At 42.8% G+C, this 18847-nt stretch overlaps 1 protein-coding gene across 1 annotated transcript in view; it reads right to left on the bottom strand.

The window, feature by feature from the left end:
• ANGPT1 (angiopoietin 1) overlaps positions 1-18847 on the bottom strand; it is a 265949-nt gene that overhangs the window by 26189 nt on the left and 220913 nt on the right. The window contains exon 7 of the mRNA XM_084847994.1: positions 18381-18550. Coding sequence (XP_084704120.1) covers positions 18381-18550 — 170 coding nt within the window. The remainder of the gene's footprint in view (positions 1-18380; positions 18551-18847) is intronic.

The following is an 18847-nucleotide window of genomic DNA, read 5'->3' as shown; positions in this document are numbered from 1 at the left end:
ATGTTTTACAGTAAGTTCTCTTTGTGCTTTGAAAATTTGTTTTTTGATTTGTCTTGTATTAGTCACTTCATGGCCCCTTTCAAATCATGCTACAGAGACTGGCTGCAGTGCAGATGGTAGGAAATGAGAGTGCAGTTGCCAGCAGACAGCTCTAAGAAACAGGTGAATGAGTTCCATGTTAAAGAAACAAAACAAGAACATGTTGGTTTTTAATGAGATTTTCAGGATTTGACAGAATCTCAAAAGGTAAAGCAGGGCTATTTTTAGTGCCCTTTTCCCAAAATGTGGTATTTTCATTGGTGGTTTAAACAACATTACAATGCAATGCCTGCCTATACAATTTAACTAATGAGTTAGATTATTGATTCCTTTATCATGTATATGGAAGATGGGAGATGTAAAATTAAAATGTTCAGGCCTGAGAGTTCATTTATTTCCAAATACAGGAGCTACTGAAATGTACAGGGTTTTTCTTTTTAAAAGAAGCATATATCTATATCACAGTCTTCCTGAACATAACTTTATGTATATTAACCTTAGACCAGAGTAACACAAGATTTGCAAGGAATATATTCTCTGCTCAGTACCAGACATTAGCCCTGGCCATGTGACATGTCATAGACAGGGAATACCTAGAGAAGGATTGTGCATGTTAGCCCTGTCTCTAACCTATGCACATTCAATATACTCTAGGCACATTGTTCAGAGATTCTATTGAATGTACACAGACCAAAGTGGGACCAGTGGACACCATCCCAATCCAGTTCTCCATGCATTTCCCTTTTCATGCCATATTGCATGAACAGGGTTAGTGTTAAGCATCAAGTCGATTATTTTAACCAGTATTGCTCTACAGCAGATGATGGATGGAGATGAACTGGCAAGTACTCAGTCAAAAGTGACAAACATGGTAAAAACATTTGGAATGCATAACACAAGGGAAGGCTGAAGGAGCCGTCTAGCTTAAAGGGAAAATGACTTAGATGGAGATATATCACAGTTTTTATATTACGTACATCAAAGAAGTTCACTGCATAAAAATACAGATTGTGTTTACTATGACAACAGATTCAGAATTCAGTTTATCAGATTTAGAACATTATTTAAATTTCTTTACTCAGAAGCAAAACTCTCTGAACAAAATGAACAAACTCCCTAGTAAAAATTATTTGGATTGGAGCCTTAGAGTGCAATGCTATACATATCTACTCAGAAGAAATCCCCATTGAGTTCAATGGGACTTATTCCCAGGGGAGTGTGGATTGCTGCCTTCATGGGAAATTTCATTTGTTTCTAGGTATTGTATTTCCCAGCAAGTTACCCAAAGGGTTTGAACAATTTTCCAGGAATGGCATCTAAAAGAGGATCTACTTGGAGCAGTTTAGGTCTAGGGAGTCCTGAAAAGACAGAATTGGTCCAGATTACCCCACGAGTATTCTCCTAATACCAATTCTGGATTTTTACTACTAAACAGTTTTTATTCAGAAATAAAAGGAGAAGGTGAAGGAGCCTCAGAACCTGTCAGATGTTGATTCCACTTTTATCACAAAATCAAGCATTCCATAATTATATATATTCAGTTCAACTGAAGCCAAGATCCCCTTTTCTTCCCAAACAAATGCTAATCCTTACATATTCATGTGCATACAACCCCATTCTCAGGAAGGTACTCATATCTTCTTGACAACAGAACAGAACATTCACTTAAGGCAAGACAGTGTTTATGGGGAAGTTCCCAAGTATTTGCATGTAAATAATAGGAGACAGTAATAGTAGTAGTATTAGCAACAAATAACAAGCAACTGGGCCTGAAGGAATGGAAAGTGATAAGAGAATTACCACAAAGACTAAGTACATTTGTAGCAGTTTAGAGATCAGCTACAGGATTTTTTAATTACATTCAGCCCATGGATGCCAACATCTGTAGCACTAACACAAAATAAACAAACCAGGCTGCAGTCCCATATACAAAGTCCATTGAAAACAATGGAACTTACTTCTGTAGTCATGCACAGGATTGTCCTGTGAGTTGGCCTTTAGTAGGTACCAGAACAGAATTCAAAAGAGAACTGCCTCATGGGGCTTCTCAGACTAGCAGATTTCTACAGCTGTTATTGAAAAAATGATAATTATCATATATTTCCAACAAAAGAACGTATGGCTCAACTCTCCCATACTGAATTTCTTGGGAAAACACCAAGGCACATTTTCTCCATCAAGATCTCCTTGATAGGCATGGGGGTTTCTCTTCCTGGAAAAAAAAAAACAAAAAACCTCCCCTCCACATTTTTGCCAAAATAGTCAAAAGGGGGGGGGGGGTTATTTGCTAAAAAGTGCTAAAACCAGTTCAGTCCTCAGAACAGGGCAACAACCAATTACACCTACTCATCCTTCTACTAGAAGTATCTTTTGGTCACAGGTATGTGCGCTCTCTCTCTCTCTCTCTCTCTCTGTCTCTGTGTGTGTGTGTGTGTGTGTCTGAGAGAGAGAGAGAGAGAGAGAGAGAGAGAGAGAGGTGAGGATCCTAATGCATGAAGAGAGTAGCCTTCATGCAAAATACATTTTGAAGTCATTATCCAGGTATGGTTGCCAAATTTATTTGCTCGTGTGCCTTTAACAGCAGCTTGATCTGAAGATACTAGCTGGTGTTAATGTTCAGGTCTATGTCATGAAAAGCTTCACCTCATCACCTGATGATTTCTGCAGATCAAGTTCCTGTTAGGCACGGGAGAAGGCCAGGCCTTTTTTTTCTCGCCAGGTGGCAATGCTAGAAGATATAGGAAATATAGCTCCCTTAACACTGGCAAATCTAGATAGCAATTCCATCTCCCCCCTTTCGAATTAAACTTCCCTCACCTGTCACCTTATAAATCCTGCCTGTGGAAAACCCTGTATTCATATGGCTAGGGCTCCACCCATATCATTTTCATTTTTTGTGTGGGCTTTAGTCCCCCACTATCCTATTTTTGGAAGGTCATATTCTCCACCGTTTACCTTTGTGGGTAATAGCAACTCTTTTTTCTAAAAGTGATCAGTTATTATGCTACAAATAATTTGGATTACTTCTATTCTTACTAAAAGCTGAAGAAATTGTGCATTTGTTTGTGTTGGTTTCATGCAACAAAATTCAGTGACTGAAGCTGCATCATCCTAAGCCTTCCCTGTTGAATGACTTAGCCTTTTGTTTGGCAGAACTGCAAGCCTTATCTACACATACAGAAGGTGGTGGTACAGTCCTGATGGGTGAGAATGGATGCTGCCACTTCAGAGTAATGATGGGGGAAGGCAGTTTTGAATGCTTCCTCATGTAATTCCTTATAAATCAAACATGAGTCTTTCTCATCAGGGAGAAGAGGTTCTTTTATCCCAGCCCTCCACATGCTGTGCTATTTTTCCATTTGCACAGAGATTTTGGTTCAACAGGGGAGCATTGAAATGTTATGATTCCTAAGGAATGGCCAATCTATGGATTGGGCTGTCATGCTTTAGGCTCATACACTGTAATTCCCTTGCAGCCTCCCTGGTTTTAGCAAACCGTAGTTTTTTGTGGCACTCAAATCAGGAGAATGATGCTTTGCACAAACCATCATTTGCCCCCAAACTGAAATGGAAGCCTCAATTTGATCAAGAGTTCTGATGTTTCGGTTGGAGCCAGACTATGGCTTGTGCAAACCATACTTTGCCTGATTTAGAGAGAAATCCTATGGCCCCTAGATAGTGTCTGGGCGGTCATAAGATATTTTGGATTCCTGGATCTAGGGGTGGGCAGATCACTTACCTGATTCTGTTCCAGGGCATCTGCTGTGGGGGGAGGCGATCTGCCCTGCCCTCCGGAATCCTCCCCAGCTGGGCCCGGCCGCAGCTGGATTTCCGTCCGCTGCCGGGCTGTGGACGCAAATGGCATCCGGCATAGCGGACGCCATTTGCGTCCCTGAGTTAGCCGTGATGGGCTATGTAAATACTTATGTAGCCTATCACAGCAAAGAGCAGGGACGCAAATGGCGTCTGCTATGCCATTTGCATCCCTGCTTTAGCCGTGATAGGATATGTAAGTATTTATGTAGCCTATCACGGCTAACACAGGGATGCAAATGGTGCCCCTACGCCGGACGCCATTTTGTTCCGCAGCCTGGCAGCGGATGGCTGAGGAACAAAGAAGACGACCCAGACCAGCCGCCGTCAGGTAGGTTCTGTCCTGGGGGGGGATTTCAGGGGGTGGCGGGGGGGGTAGTCCATTCCGCCACGGACTCCGGGGGGATCAAATTCCAAAGAACACAGCCTCATTGGAGTCCGTGGTAGATTTCTCTGCCATCCCTACCTGGATCTGAGGCTGGAGATAGCACTCTGACCTTGGACCCAGGACTTTGAGCTTTCCCCCCTTCCGGTGCCTCCTTGCAGCCGGCATGGAGAGAACCCTGCCAGCAGCCTCTGTGAGTTCATCAATGTGAGCTCAAAGAAGATGGAAAGGGGCTGAGCCAGCGGGAGGGGAGGGGAGGGGGGAAGTGGGGATCTGCACCATCCCCAGCCTCCCCCAGCCTCCGACCCTCCCCATGCCTGAAGCCTCCACTAGATGGGTGAAAATGCCTGTCTAGCTAAAATGCAGAGCAGGAGGTGTGATGTGGCTCCTGCTATGCATTGGATACTTGAATGCCTCTAAGTTTGGAGGCTTATGAGGACCCAGGGTGGATCATGTAGGATTATACCCTTAATCATCATATCAAATGATAGTTTACTCCAAGAGGGGAAAAATGAGTGAATTAGATCATGCAAAGGAAGAACAGAGATGTGAGCCTGCCTGAAACCTATTCAGAGTAGCTAACCACAGTAATATTTGAACAGGGCCATAGGGTATGTGCATATGCTTTTTAAAAGCCTTTAAAATCTAAAACCTTTGAGATCCTAAGTATCACCTTTGGGCCTTCTCTGATTCAGTAGTGGAATTCCTTAACAAACACTAACTTCTAATGTAGGTAATCAGCACAATATAATCATTTAGCAGCATATAATGAGTCTCTGATTGTCTCTGGCAGATTGCTTTACATGGTTTTAGGTATATGTTGCTGTTGTGTGTGTTATTTGTTTCATGTCATTATGTGAACGGTTTTTATATTTTATATAATGTATTTTAATGTATTTTATTTTTTGTGACCCACCCAGAGAGCTTTGGCTATGGGGCGGTATAGAAATATATATAATAACTGAAATGAAATACAAAGGATATTCTTGGAAATGTTTATAGCCATTTGAAATAAATAAATATTGTCTTGGAATCCTTGCTTTGCTTTCTAAGGACATAATGTAGGTTTCAAAAAGTGCCAGGATGAATTATGTGGCACTAAGACCCCAGTTAGAAAAACACAAACAGCCCGTCAAGCATATTTCTACTCCCATGGCGTCATTTGTGGCTGACAGAGTCAGATATGAGTGAAAGGTTCACTCACTGTCGTCTATTTATACTCTAAACTCTTAGCTGGTGCCACACTGGCCCGGCCAGGAGGGTTCAGCATGAACCCTGAATGCTATTTTTTGGCTCACAAATCAAGGTCATGAACTTAGAAAAAAATCTGCTGTTTAGAATTATGACTCTGCCAGTTTAAACAGAATCAAGAACAGGGTATATGGGCTTTATTATTACTGCTAAATGGAGAAATAGTAAAGGATAAATATTGATTGATTGATTTCAGATATTTATATACTGGCCTTCATTATCAAATCACAGGACAGTACATAAAATTCATTAAACCAGCAATACCAATGAAATACAAATATACAAACAAACAAAAATCTACTAAGCTAGGTATGAAAATCAGCAAATGGGTAAACAGATGCGTTTTCAACAGGCACTGGAAGACATTGAAGATAGTATCTGTTGCACTATAAAGGAGGGAGAGAATTCCAAAAGTGAGGTGCCACATCAGAAAAGGTCTTCCCCTGGTTGCTGTCAAATATCCCTGTGCAGGTGAGGGGACAACCAACCAGGAGGCTCTAGATCTCAGTGAATGGGCAGGTTGATATGGGAGAAGGTGCCTCCCTCAGGTACCCTGGTCCCAAGTTGTTTAGCCCCTTGTATGTCAATAATAGTACCTTGAACCTGGCCAGGTAACACTGGCCACCAGTGCAGTTCACCGAGCAAAGGTGTAACTTGTTCACCATAGGCTGCCCCGCTCAGCAACCTATCTGCTGAATTCTGCACTTGCCTTATGGATGTTTTGGTTTGTGTTAGATTGTCAGGGTATGTTCACACAAACAAGTATTCACTAGGTCTTTATTTTCCATCCATCAGAGTGATCACAAAATGGTTTGTTTGTGCAATTTCCTGCATCATCACATCCTGACTGCCACCTATTAAGAATACTCTTACAGGATCGGACAAAAGGAGCCCATCTAGCTCAGCATTCTTTTTCCAGCATTGGCCAGTCAGGAACCCCATAAGCTGGGCACAGTAATGATGCCCACTCTCTATTTCTCCCAGTGTTTGGTAATTAGATGCATATAGCCTCTGGACATGCACTTAGCTGTTCTGGCTAATACCCACCCTGTGACTTTGTCTGTTGTTGTCCTTTAAGTCTTTTGGGTTGGATCCAACATCCTTGCCCCACCAGCAGAATGGATACCACTGGCGGAATGGGACTTCTTTGTCCTCTCCTTCCCCCTACAGCCCCCACATATCCTCCAGATTCTGCTCCGGAAGTATGCCTCCATCAATACAGTCAATGTGGAGGGAAGAGCAGAACATACAATGGAGAGGAGGAGGATAATGTAAGCCGCCTTTGTTTCCTTGCAAGAGGAAAAAAGGTGGGATATAAATGCAATAATAATAATAATAATAATAATAATAATAATAATAATAAACATGCCCATTGGCTTCACTCGTGATATCACCGTTCTGGTCCCATCCTCAGACCTTCACACATGAGCTGCAATATCTGAAAGGGGCTCCCACATACATAAGCATGCACGTGTGTAGGCATTATGCATCACTTGGAACCCTGATTGTTCAGGCTTGAAATGGTGCAGAACACCTACATTTGCACATCGGAATGTGTGTAGGATTTTTCTGGCACAATTCATATTTCCCTCCCAAGAGAGTTCCAACATTGAGAGGTTTGTGGCTTTCAGTTAGAAAGAAAAAAAAAACCCTATCTACTGTATATGAGAGTCGTCATCTTCATTGCTGCTCAATTGCTATTGGTTTTTGCAGTTGTTTCTTGCAGTGTTTAAAATGATGGTGCTTTAATTAGTTTTAATTAGAGTTATCGCAAAAATAATTTGAGAACTTAAATTATTATTAATACTTTAATACTTTTATTAAAAATAATTTGATGGAAAAGCAGCCCATAAATTTAAGCATGATAAATAAAGTGTGTGTCTGTGTGTTTGTGTATGTCAGTGTTTGGTTAATGGGCTATGTAAAATGAACTGTTAGCTGCTGATGGTTTTAACATAATGATTTTTAATGTAATGGTATATTTGTAGTTACTATGTATGCTATATGATGGTAGTTTTTTTTTTAAAAAATGTAACTGTCTTGTGGGGACAGTGTGCCCTGAAAACAGGTTAAACATTTCCAGCTGCACTGGCTACCAGTCCATTTCCAGGCCCAATTCAAAGTGCTGGTATTAACATTCAAAGCCCTTAACTGCTTGGGGCCAGGTTATCTGAAGGATCGCCTCCTCCCATATGTGCCTGCCTGGACCTTAAGATCATCTTCAGGGGGTCCATCTCTGGGAGCCCCTGCCAAAGGAAGTGAGGCAGGCAGGTGGCTACCAGGGAAGAGCTAAGGTTACCAGCTATGGAATGAGCTCCCTAGAGGTCGCCTGGCACATGCGTTGTACTCTTTTTGGTGCCAGGTGAAGACCTTTTTATTTTCCCAGTATTTTAGCTTCCCAGTCTTTTAGCTCTGTTGTTGTAAATCTGTATTTTAAACTTCTGCATTGCTGCTAGGTTACTTTTATATTATAGTTTTACGCTTTCATATTTTATATTGTTTTATGCTGTACCTTGGAGTTTAAATTTTTGTGCACTGCCCAGAGAGCTTCAGCTACTGGGCAGTATAGAAATGAAATTAAATAAATAAATAAATAAATAAATAATAGAAGAAATAAAGAAGAACGAGGGCATAGGGTTTTGGTTGTGCAACCCTGTCCCATAAACCAATCTGCACCTATCAACCCATTTTCTGTGCAGTTTGTGAGTGTATAGGTACTCCAAAGGAAACTGCCATCCTGAAATGCCCTGCTGGTTTCAATTTTAGTGGCAAAGGATGGAAACCTGTAAGAATGGAACTAGACATGGAGCTGGCCCTGTTCTGCCTCTCTGGGCCCACTGTGGATTGAAGCTAAGGGGGCCGGCAATTTGGTTCCCATCCCAGGTGCCACTGCCGGTTGAACACATCCATAGGAAAGGAATGGCTGACGCTAACAGCAGCAAGCAGGAGCCCCCCGGTACTGGTGAGGGGGCACCAGCGGCTAGGGCTGCTGAACAAATTCGAGAGGGATTAAAATGAGCTCAGTTTTCTAGAGTTATGACATGCGGAATCTGCTATGGAATGACCCCCTCAGGCAGCGTGGAGTCCATGGATTTGAAGATTATTTTTTTACTTTCCCGAAATGTACACATATAAATTTGTAGGAAAATACGTATGTTTCTGCTGAGTAAATGTTGAATGGGATGGGGGACAATACACTAAATCTTATGTACTAAGGTTAATTTTGTAAATACTTATGTAAATACTTAGGTAATTATTTCATATTTTTCCACACGACAAACATATATATGTGTGTGTGTGTGTGTGTGTGTGTGTGTGTAATTCACATCCATCTGTGGGTGGACAATGGAACAAAAGGCACCTGACCATCCACGAAACACAGACAGAGCGGATTTTACACAGTCCGTACATCCCTACCAGCAGCGCCATGCCAAGGGCCCACTAAGGTCTAGCACCAGCCTTATCCCCCTTCCACTTTAGGCCTTGAAGCACAGACAATGCTAGGGTAGATTGACCAAGACTCTGACTCGGTATAAGGCAGCTTCTTATGTTCTTCCCACGTAATAAAAAAACGCAGAGCGCTGCTAACCCTGGGCCCATGGCCCCCAAGCCCCACATCTCTTCCTCAGTGCCCTGAGTGTCAGCCAGTCATGCTGCTCGGCCAGCAGCATGCTGGACCCTCCCCATCTTCTCTGGGCAGAAGATGGAGAGGACACCTCCCCAGCTACTGCTGCTGTGCCACCCAACCCTCTCCCACTTTCTCTCTGGTTTTTTTTTATTTTATTTTATTCTCCAGACAAACATTTTTACAACTATTACAAGTATTGAATCATACAAAGAATGAGCAAATGATGAATTGTTCATATTCCATTTCACAAATACCTTTTTTTTGCTACTTGTCAGATATAAGGTGCAGTCTATACAGCCTCCTAACACCCCTAATAAAAAAATGTGGATTGACACTTCCTGGCATTTTATTAGACCAGCTCCGGATGAGGCGGTGGCTGCCAGTAGGCTGTGGTGGGGCCATGTTGGGAGAGGCCTTATATAGGCCTCCCTGTCTCTTCCCCCAAGTTTGGTGAGACTTCAGCGAAATCTCCCAAGACTGCAGGAACAATCTCATGGGACTGCCGGTGAGATTTGGGCACCTATATAAAGCCACTTTGAGTTAGGGATGGTCAGAGTCACCTGAGTCTGTGCCTGGAGGGCGTTTGAGGCACTGCCACTGCCACTCATCCATGCCAGCCCCCAGGGGGCTCGGAGAGTGACCCGGGAACATCCTGCAGCTGCCTGCTTTATGGGGGCCACCATTTTTATGGAAGAGGGGGGCTCTAGATTTTCATATATCTAAAGTTGCGCACAGCAGCGGCCGTGAAGGGCCATTCCCACAACATTAGATATACAAAGAGAGCAGAAATGGCTCTTTGCAGCTGCCACTGTGTGCAGCATTAGATATATGAAAATCTAGAGCCCCCAATTTCTGTAAAAATGGCAGCTTGCAGGGAGGACCGATGGAGGCTGGGTGCGAGCAGATGGGTCTGGTAAGTCCCGGCTGCTTGTGTGGCTTGGCGGGGCTGGGGCAGCAGCTTGCTGAGCCAGGTTTGGGGGTGGGTGGGTGGGGAGAATCCAATGGACTCCCAGATCCACTCGGGCACCCACAACACCCCTACTTCCATTGGCCCAGCTTCACTCTGCTGACAGCTCCTATCACATTCAGTGTTCCACCTTGATTTTTCTAATCATATGGCCCAGATCTATTGCAGTTACCTGCTGATACTGGATGACAACATTTTAAGAAAGATGGGGGGTGGAAAGAGATGGATGATGAATGAATGTGTCCTGACTAGCTGTCGACATATTGTGCGAATTAGGATTGGATTGGATTAAGCTACAGCTGTGAGTTTATAACGTTTACAAGAATAATAGAATCAGCTTTCAGTGAGTCAACATATCTCAGTGTTCGTTAATGTTTGTTGATAGCTCACATACTGCCTCTTTGGACTTCAGTCACTCAAATGATAGAACACCTTGGCAATGCTCCAAAACAGGCCTCTTGTTAATGGGCATCGGATTAGATTACTGTAGTTTTGGTATATAGGGAAGTGGGAGAAGGGTCTATGAAGCAAAGCAAGTCATTTCAGAGAAGCTGTGTGGCCCAGCAAAGGAAATAAATCTCTAAATTGAGAATAATTCCAAAATATAGAAAATAGTCAAAAAACTATTGTGATGAACTCTGCAGCTGATTGATTATCATCCTCTCAGGAACCCACTTAAATTAGGACGGTGAGGTTGGGATTAAAGGGGATTATTGTAGGGATGTACAAGAATTTCATTTCTGTTCGTTTAAGACCAGAACTAGCCCCTTGTGTACCTCTGAATGCAAATGCGAGGGCATTTTGCAGCAAAGTTGGCACATTCCCAAGCATGTGAGACTCATTCTCAAAATGTGGACTTTAGCAAAATGTACAGATTAGAAATGTGCATTTTGGAAAAAAAAATATGCATTTTCACACTTTAGTCAGTGGAGGGAAGTATGAATTCGGGTGCTGACTTTTAAAAATGTGCACCTGACTGCATACTTTCCCCATTCAAACATTGGTGGGTGGGTGAGAAGCTCACCATCGGGAATGGAAATGAGGTAGACCGAATTTCGAGGTGGAACTCGGAGAGCCTCTATGAGGCTTGCTAATTCTCCCATCTCTAGATTGCTGTACCCCAAGAAGAAGAAGGAAGCCACTTTCGAAAAAAACAAATTTAGATCCCATGGCTTTGGAAAACTATTGCCCAATTTCTAATCTGACATTTCTAAGCAAGGTCCTTGATTGAGTGGTTGTTTGTCAACTCTAGACAGTCTTAGAGGACATTGACTATTTAGATCCATTCCAATTTGGCTTTTGACCTGGGTTTTGGAATGAAAACTGCCTTAGTTGCCTTAATGATGGATGGATGACTTACACTGTGGAATTCGGAGGGAGAGCGTAAATGTTTTCGCTCTCCTGGACCTATAGGCAGCTTTCGATACCATCAATTATAATATTCTTCTGGATTGTCTCTCCACATTGGGACTTGGGGGCATGCTGCCTGGGGGATGCTGGGAGTTGTAGTCTAAACATGCATAGGATTGCACCTTTAATGTCGTTTGTGTGTAGTTATATTCAGTACATAGCAAGGTAGCTTATACCAAGTCAGATCACTGCTGCATCTAGCTCAGAACTGTTGACACCGACTGGTAGCAGCTCTTCAGGGTTTTAGGCAGGATTAGGGATGTTGGAGAAATCCGCAGGAGAATCAAATCAGTTTGGATTTTTATGAATCCAGCCCACTGATTCTGTAGCAGACCAGGTTTTCCCCAGCCTGGTGGATTTCACAGACTTGTAGACCATTTTTCTGACTTTCTGGAATTTTGCACAAATATAGTAATAGAAACATACACTTTTTTAAAAGGGCTGAAAATTAGGGATGTACGAAATCCCTACCTTGCTCTGTGACAGTCAATCCGCGGTGGGGCGGAGGTGCTCTGTCCCTCCCACCGGAATCCTCCCTGGCTGGCTCCGCTCCACGGTGGCTCCACGGAGCCACCAGCCAGGGCTGGCTGCAGCCAGCGTTCCGGCCGCTGCCAGGCTGCTGCAGCCACAAATGGTGGCCATCGTAGTGGCCACCATTTGCGTCCTTGCAGTAAGCCGTGATAGGCTACGTAAGTATTTACGTAGCCTATCACGTCAAAAGGCAGCCACGCAAATGGCATAGCGGCCGCCATTTGTGCCCCTGCTCTTTGCCGTGATAGGCTACGTAAGTATTTTCATAGCCTATCATGGCTTACTGCAAGGACACAAATGGCGGCTGCTATGACGGCCGACATTTGCTGCCGCAGCAGCCCAGCAGCAGCAGGGAGACCAGCCAGAGCCACCACCGCCACATCTGCCACTGCCGCCGGAGCCGCAGGATCCAACACCAGGTACGTTCCGTCCTGGGGGGATTCCGTGGGGTGGTGGGGTGGGGGAGGCCGTTCCGCCACAATCTGGTCTCACTGGAGTCCGTGGTGGAATTCTCTGACATCCCTACTGAAAATGTGCACTTCCCCCATAAGCTCAGGCATGAAAATGCTAGTGGGGGGGGGAATCTGTGCAGTTTTGTGAGTGCAAATTTGTGCAAGTGCAAATTTGTACAATTTGGAAACTAAAAAAAGATCTATTGATGAGTGGATGATGGAACAAAAGTCACCTGGAAATGTGTGAAATGTGGATAGAAGATATTTTATACAATCTGTATAACCCTAAGCAGGATTCTTTCCCAGACGTACCTGGAGATGCCAAGATTTGAACCCAGGACGACTGTCTGCATGGAAAGCATGCACTGTGCTACTGAGCTATGGCCCTTCCCTAGTTTTACTGATTATTGTAAACTATGTTGGGAGGATAATTTATCCTGAAAGGCAGTTTAAAGATCCGTACAATACAATAAAATAAACAGAGTGCTTTACCTTGGTCTTCTGGAGCACATCCTCCCACTGTGATGTCATCATGTCATGCATTTCCCCACCTGTGCTCTACATCATCAGCTGTCAGTAGAAGCTGGTGGCTCCAATGTCAGAACCAGTCAGAACTCCTTCAGAGAGCAGCTTCACCGCCCTAGTAACATCAGAGCAACCAGCCTCCCCCCTGGCAGCTGCCATTGGCTAGGGTAGGGAAAAGCACAACATGACAATGTCATGACATCAGATGAGTGTCCCAAACATTATGTGTGAGAGCAGAGAATGTGACAGAAGGATGCTATGATTCGGAAAGAGACCCATATTGAGCCTAATGTGTCATTTGGTATTCCACTAATGTCTTTAGTGTTTATTTTGGACATTTCCCCCTTATTACCCCCCACCCCGCTGCCGCTGCCCCAAGCCACATTATTTAGTAAATACCCATATAAATTTTGCTTGCAAAATCAGAGAGAAGTTTATATTCCAGCTTGTACCATTTAAATCAAATACATCTGATGAATGTGAACTCTAATGTGAAAATTTGTTTCATCCAAATATCCTAATTTGAAACAAACACACATGAAAGTTCAACACTACATTTAAGCCATGCCAGAAACAAATGAGCATTCTCCATGATTACAAAGTCTTTTGTCCAACTGTCTTGATTTCCTGATACGCATATATGAGATATTAATGTGGCCACAGGAATGAATAAATATGTATTTGGCCATTATCTAAAAGATGTATCAATCTACAAATAATAAACGGCCCTTCCTAAAATGGATACTTAAGATATCCTAACTATTTAATCTGGATTTTTTTTTATTTATTTTTTTTGCATGCGACAGAAAGTAATATTAAAGGACATATAAATCAGATGAAATGCTTTGACATGCAGGAAGTAGGTAATCATCCAGCATTGATTAGTAAATGCCACATATTATTAACCAATATTCTAAGCTCCTTTGCACTTTGTATAATTCATCTGGGATAGATATATTTTAGTCTGCCTTCCCAGGAAAAATACTTTGCAGCTGTATGATTTTGAAAAGTGAGGATATTTTTAATGTACATGTGTTCAGCATTACTGCTTTAAAATCAGAGATTCTTTAGGCTAATAAAAAGTAGGAGAGAGAAAGAAATACAAACAGCAAGGAGAATAAACAGATCACTTCTGAAGTCACCAATTGGGAATGATCCAGGCTGAATCAAAACTTTCTATAGTGTGCTGTAGAACAGCATGAAAAATGATTTTCCGTATTTTCTCAGACACAATTTATCACTTCATAGCCTCTGAATCCTCACATCAGTGATTGCTATGAAATGCTGGAAGAGAGTTTTTTGTCCATTGATAAGCCATTGCTGTAATAAATTCACACACAAGGTTTCATCCACCTCCCAAGGCTCCCCCACCCCCAGTAATCATGTTTCCCCCCACTTTCTATTTTAGGGTTCCTTGAACTGATGCCCAGTCCAACCTGGAAACCAGTTTATTTGCTGGCTATTATTGCTCTTCCTGGAAATGGTGGTATTTGAAATTAATCTGCAATGCATGCTTGTTGGATTATGTGCCTTTGTTAACAGGATTTTGGATGTAGGATCATTATCACCATTAATAGATTCATCAGCAAGAAAGATAATTTGCTTGGCTGAATAACTGCAGATAAATATACCATTTCTCATGAGAGATATTTAGAGTAAATACAGCTGGCAAGCAGTAATGCTGCAAGAAAGCAACAGCGCAAGGAAGCCCCACAATGGTGGATTTTAGCTCAGTAGGCACTTCTTGAGCTTGTTAAGTACAATGCAAACCAATGAAAGCTGTTTCATCCATGGCATGAACACACTCTGGTCTGTGTTGGGTGGGCCAGCTGTGTGGCCTTCAGTCTTAAGGCTTAGTTTCCCCCTTTAGTCCTTCAGCCAGCTAATGCAGCCATCTTAGAATTGGCAAAGGAAGTGAGACTTTTTATTCAGAGGGCTGTAACAAGTTCCTACAGTAACGCCTCGAAGATCATTCTGGCTTTATTTAAAAATTGAAAACGGACTGGCCAAGTGTCAATCTCCCAGGATGAATGGATGTGCATATTGGTAATTCACCTCATTAATTCCGCAGTATTTTAGACTGTAAAATCCTCAAGGAGCTTTTCTTCTTAATTGTTTTTTGTTTTTTGCTTGTATTGAAGAATGCACAAGCTTTTCAGGCGGAAGGGTGCCTGCTGGGGTGCTAGGGGATGCACTCATGCGCGCGCACACACACACACACACACTCATCCATAGGCACACATACACTCACACACGCAAATACACTCATGCTCATATACTCACATGCAATCATTCACATCCCCCCACCCACCCCACACACATGCATGGATTGTTGTGAACCACTCAGAGAGCTTCGGCTGTGGGGCGATAAAGACATGAGATGGATAGATAGATAGATAGATAGATAAGGCACATGTACACACATGTGTCCCCCAACTTACACACAGAGACACTCTTCCCTGCCTCAAAGACACATGCTCTTTCCATTCCCCCTACCAGACAGGGCTTTAGAGCAACTATCGCTTAAAGTAAAATCAGCTTTCATGATGGTTGGACTCGATGGTCTTATAGGCCCCTTCCAACCCTACTCTTCTATGATTCCTTTATCTCAGATCTCTCAGGAGAGGTCAGAGATGAGGGACCTGGCTGGTCCCCTCTGCTAGCCCTAGCCATAGCACTGCCAAAGGAAATCCAAGGCTTTTCCTAGCTATCACCAGCAAGGAAAGCTCTGGGCAGGGTCCTCAGGGCTCCATGGGACACACTGGAAACTGCAGAGGGCTGCATGTGGCCCATGGGCTGCAGGTTGTCTACCCTTGCTCTTTATAAAGAGGTAGACATGTTTGGATGGATCTAAAGTTAGTTGCACTTAGTTAGTACTAATGAAAATCCACCTGTCTTTAATTAACTTAATCAATTTCTTGGCTGCCTTTCAAGGCCATGTTCTTCTGAAAGTGGCTTCTAACAAAAGTGGTATGTGGCCAATTGACAGGGCCTCTGGACTCTGGAGATGATTTTAAAAGAGGGGCAGCTCTCACTGAGCTGACTAAGGTAATGTTTTTGTCATGAGACTTAAGTTAGTTCCATTGATTTAATCCAAAACAATAATAGCAGCAACACAGCAATGGAATATGCTATTGGCTGGCTTTAATAACAAACTTTGAGTTTAAAGTGAATTAAAAACTACTTAAAACACAGGGTCCTATACTGAAATAAATTAGGTAGTATTAGTCACTACTAACTTCAGTGGGACTTACAGCCCAAACCCATGAACATTTACTCAACAATAAATCTCACTGAGTTCAATAGGAACTGAGGAATCTGCCTTATATCAGCTCAGACTATTTGTCCATCAAGCCCAGGATTGTCTACTCTGACTTGCAGCAACTCTCCATATGAAAATAGGAAGAGCTGTGCTGGATTATACCAAAGGCCTGTCTAGTTCAGCAATCCGTCCCCACACTGGCCAAGCAGATGCCTACAGGAAGCCCATAAGCGGGGCATGAGCACACAGCACCTAGGGGCAGACAGATGCCTCCCTGTCTGGGTTCTCTGGGCACCTGCCCAACTAGCCGTTGCCCCCTGCTCACACTCCCCAGACCTGCTCATGCACCCCTCCATGCTCGCTGAGCCACCCACACTTACCTGGAGCTGTTTGTGACTGCCCATTGTTCCCACGGTCACCACTTCGTGAAAAAAAATGGCAACTTGGGAACTTCCGTATGTTTAATATTGTGCCCATAGTGACTGTAAAGGCCCCATCTACACAATATTACATCTACACAATAATATAAATGGCCGGGGGGGGGGGAGGCAACCAGGGTCAGCAGCTTGGCAGGCACAGCCCAGAGGCAGAGTGAGGGGGAGCCCGTCGGACGTCTGGACTCAGCTGTGCCATCCCTAATAGTACCCTCCTGCTCGAGTTCCATAGCAACTAATATTCAGATATATGCTGACTCTTATACCAGAGGTAATGCATAGCCATCCTATATATGATGGGGTCTCAAGTAGGTGTATTTCACTTACCTTCTGATTGTTCACACTCAAGATTCCAGAGACTGAACCTGGGAGCTTATGTATGAAAAGCATGTGTTCTACCACTGAGCTATGATTCCTCCCCAGAACTTACTCAATAGCCTTAATTATGACTAACTTCAACTGGATAAGGACTATAGTCTAATGCTGAAGGCCATGGTCCTTTTGTCTTTCTTTGCCTGCCAAAGTACAGGCTGCCCTTAAGCATCAAGAGAAAATTGTCCATATGACCTTGTGACCTCATGGACTTTGACATTGTACTAGACAATAAACTGTGTGCGAAGGGTACCAGTATATTAAGTCCACGAGATTTGTCTATCAGAGTTGGATCTTAGCTCCAACAGATAAGAAACTGAGCTTGGCTAGAGAAAGCACTGCACAGCTTATCTCTCCCTCTTCCCCCCGCCCCAGATATTAGATCACTACCTTGTAAATGAAAAAATTATGGTTTATTCTTTATTTATGATCTCAGCCTTATATTTCCATCTTGGGAAATATTAATCTTTGGGGGGTTTCTTGTATAGTTTCAAAAACAGAACAAAACACAAGCACCATATAATATCTTCCCAGTATTTGTAAGATGTACATTAGGATGAGCCAAAAATCTAATAGTTGGGTTATGTCGAAACCCAGTTATAAATCAAATTGTATCACATTGTGCTCCCAATGACATCACTGGAAGCACAACAGGGCCCAGTCCCAACCCTCAGCCCCCAAACCAACTTCCTCCAAGCCAACTTCTGCTGCTCCAGAAACAAGGAAGGTGGCATCTCTTTGTATTCCCTAGGAATGGGTGATACATTTCCTCTGTCAAGGTTTGTTCGTTCTTTCTTTCTTTCTTTCTTTCTTTCTTTCTTTCTCTCTCTCTCTCTCTCTCTCTCTCTCTCTCTCATTTGGATTTACACCTCCTGAACTTTTCAGTGAGCCAAGACAGAGCTGTGATCTGAAATCTGACTTTTTGTGAGCTTTATGGTGCAGCTCATGCACAAAATGTGCATATTAGAGAAAAGTGCACCAAAATGCATATATTTAAGAACGATGCACATAAAAACTGCATTTCAGCAATGTAAAGTTATTGGGGAAAATGTATACATGCATACATACATCTTTGATCATTGACCATGCTGATTGGTGCTGAGGAAAGTTGTAGTCCAAAACATCTGTGCTAGTCAGAGTAGACAATACCAAATGGTCTGGCTCATATAAAGAAGCTTCATATATTATCTCACATTTCATCTACTGAAAACTACCTTCCAGTTTTATATTCATGCTCTGCTTCTTAATATGTTTCTGATTAGTTACATGTACACAGTGAAAAAATCCACTGACAAAAACATCTGGACTCACCTGTAATTCTGCTTTTCATTTCCTATGTAAAATCTATCATATTGTGAATAAGCCCGGCTGCCTTCCCAATCCATTAGTTCAATTCTTAGAGAATAGTGTCTTTGGCTGGTGGTTATTGCAAAGATAAACTCATTCCCCAGCCAATATTCACCAGAGGGACTACCAAAGCCCTAGAAGAAAATGAGAGAAATTAAGTTTAATGGTCTTTGCTTACGTTTGTGTAATATTGATACTATAGAAACTGTCATAGCATACTGTAGCAATTATCACTTAAAGGAAAATCAGCTTTCATGATGGTTGTGATAAAAAAGATCAGGTTGGACCCAGACTAAGTTAGTTATGCTTTAGTTCCATTGAAATCAACACGATATGTTAGTCACGACTAGCAAGCCCAGTGGTTGTAATGGGACGAAAACATGACTAACTTGAACTGGATGCAGCCCATCTTGTTTGGAAAATACAACAGG

The sequence above is a fragment of the Heloderma suspectum genome, chromosome 4, assembly GCF_057233095.1.
Source record: "Heloderma suspectum isolate Gila_16-S chromosome 4, 16-S_ref, whole genome shotgun sequence".
Lineage (NCBI taxonomy): Eukaryota > Metazoa > Chordata > Lepidosauria > Squamata > Helodermatidae > Heloderma > Heloderma suspectum.
This window is presented reverse-complemented; position numbering and strand designations above follow the sequence as displayed.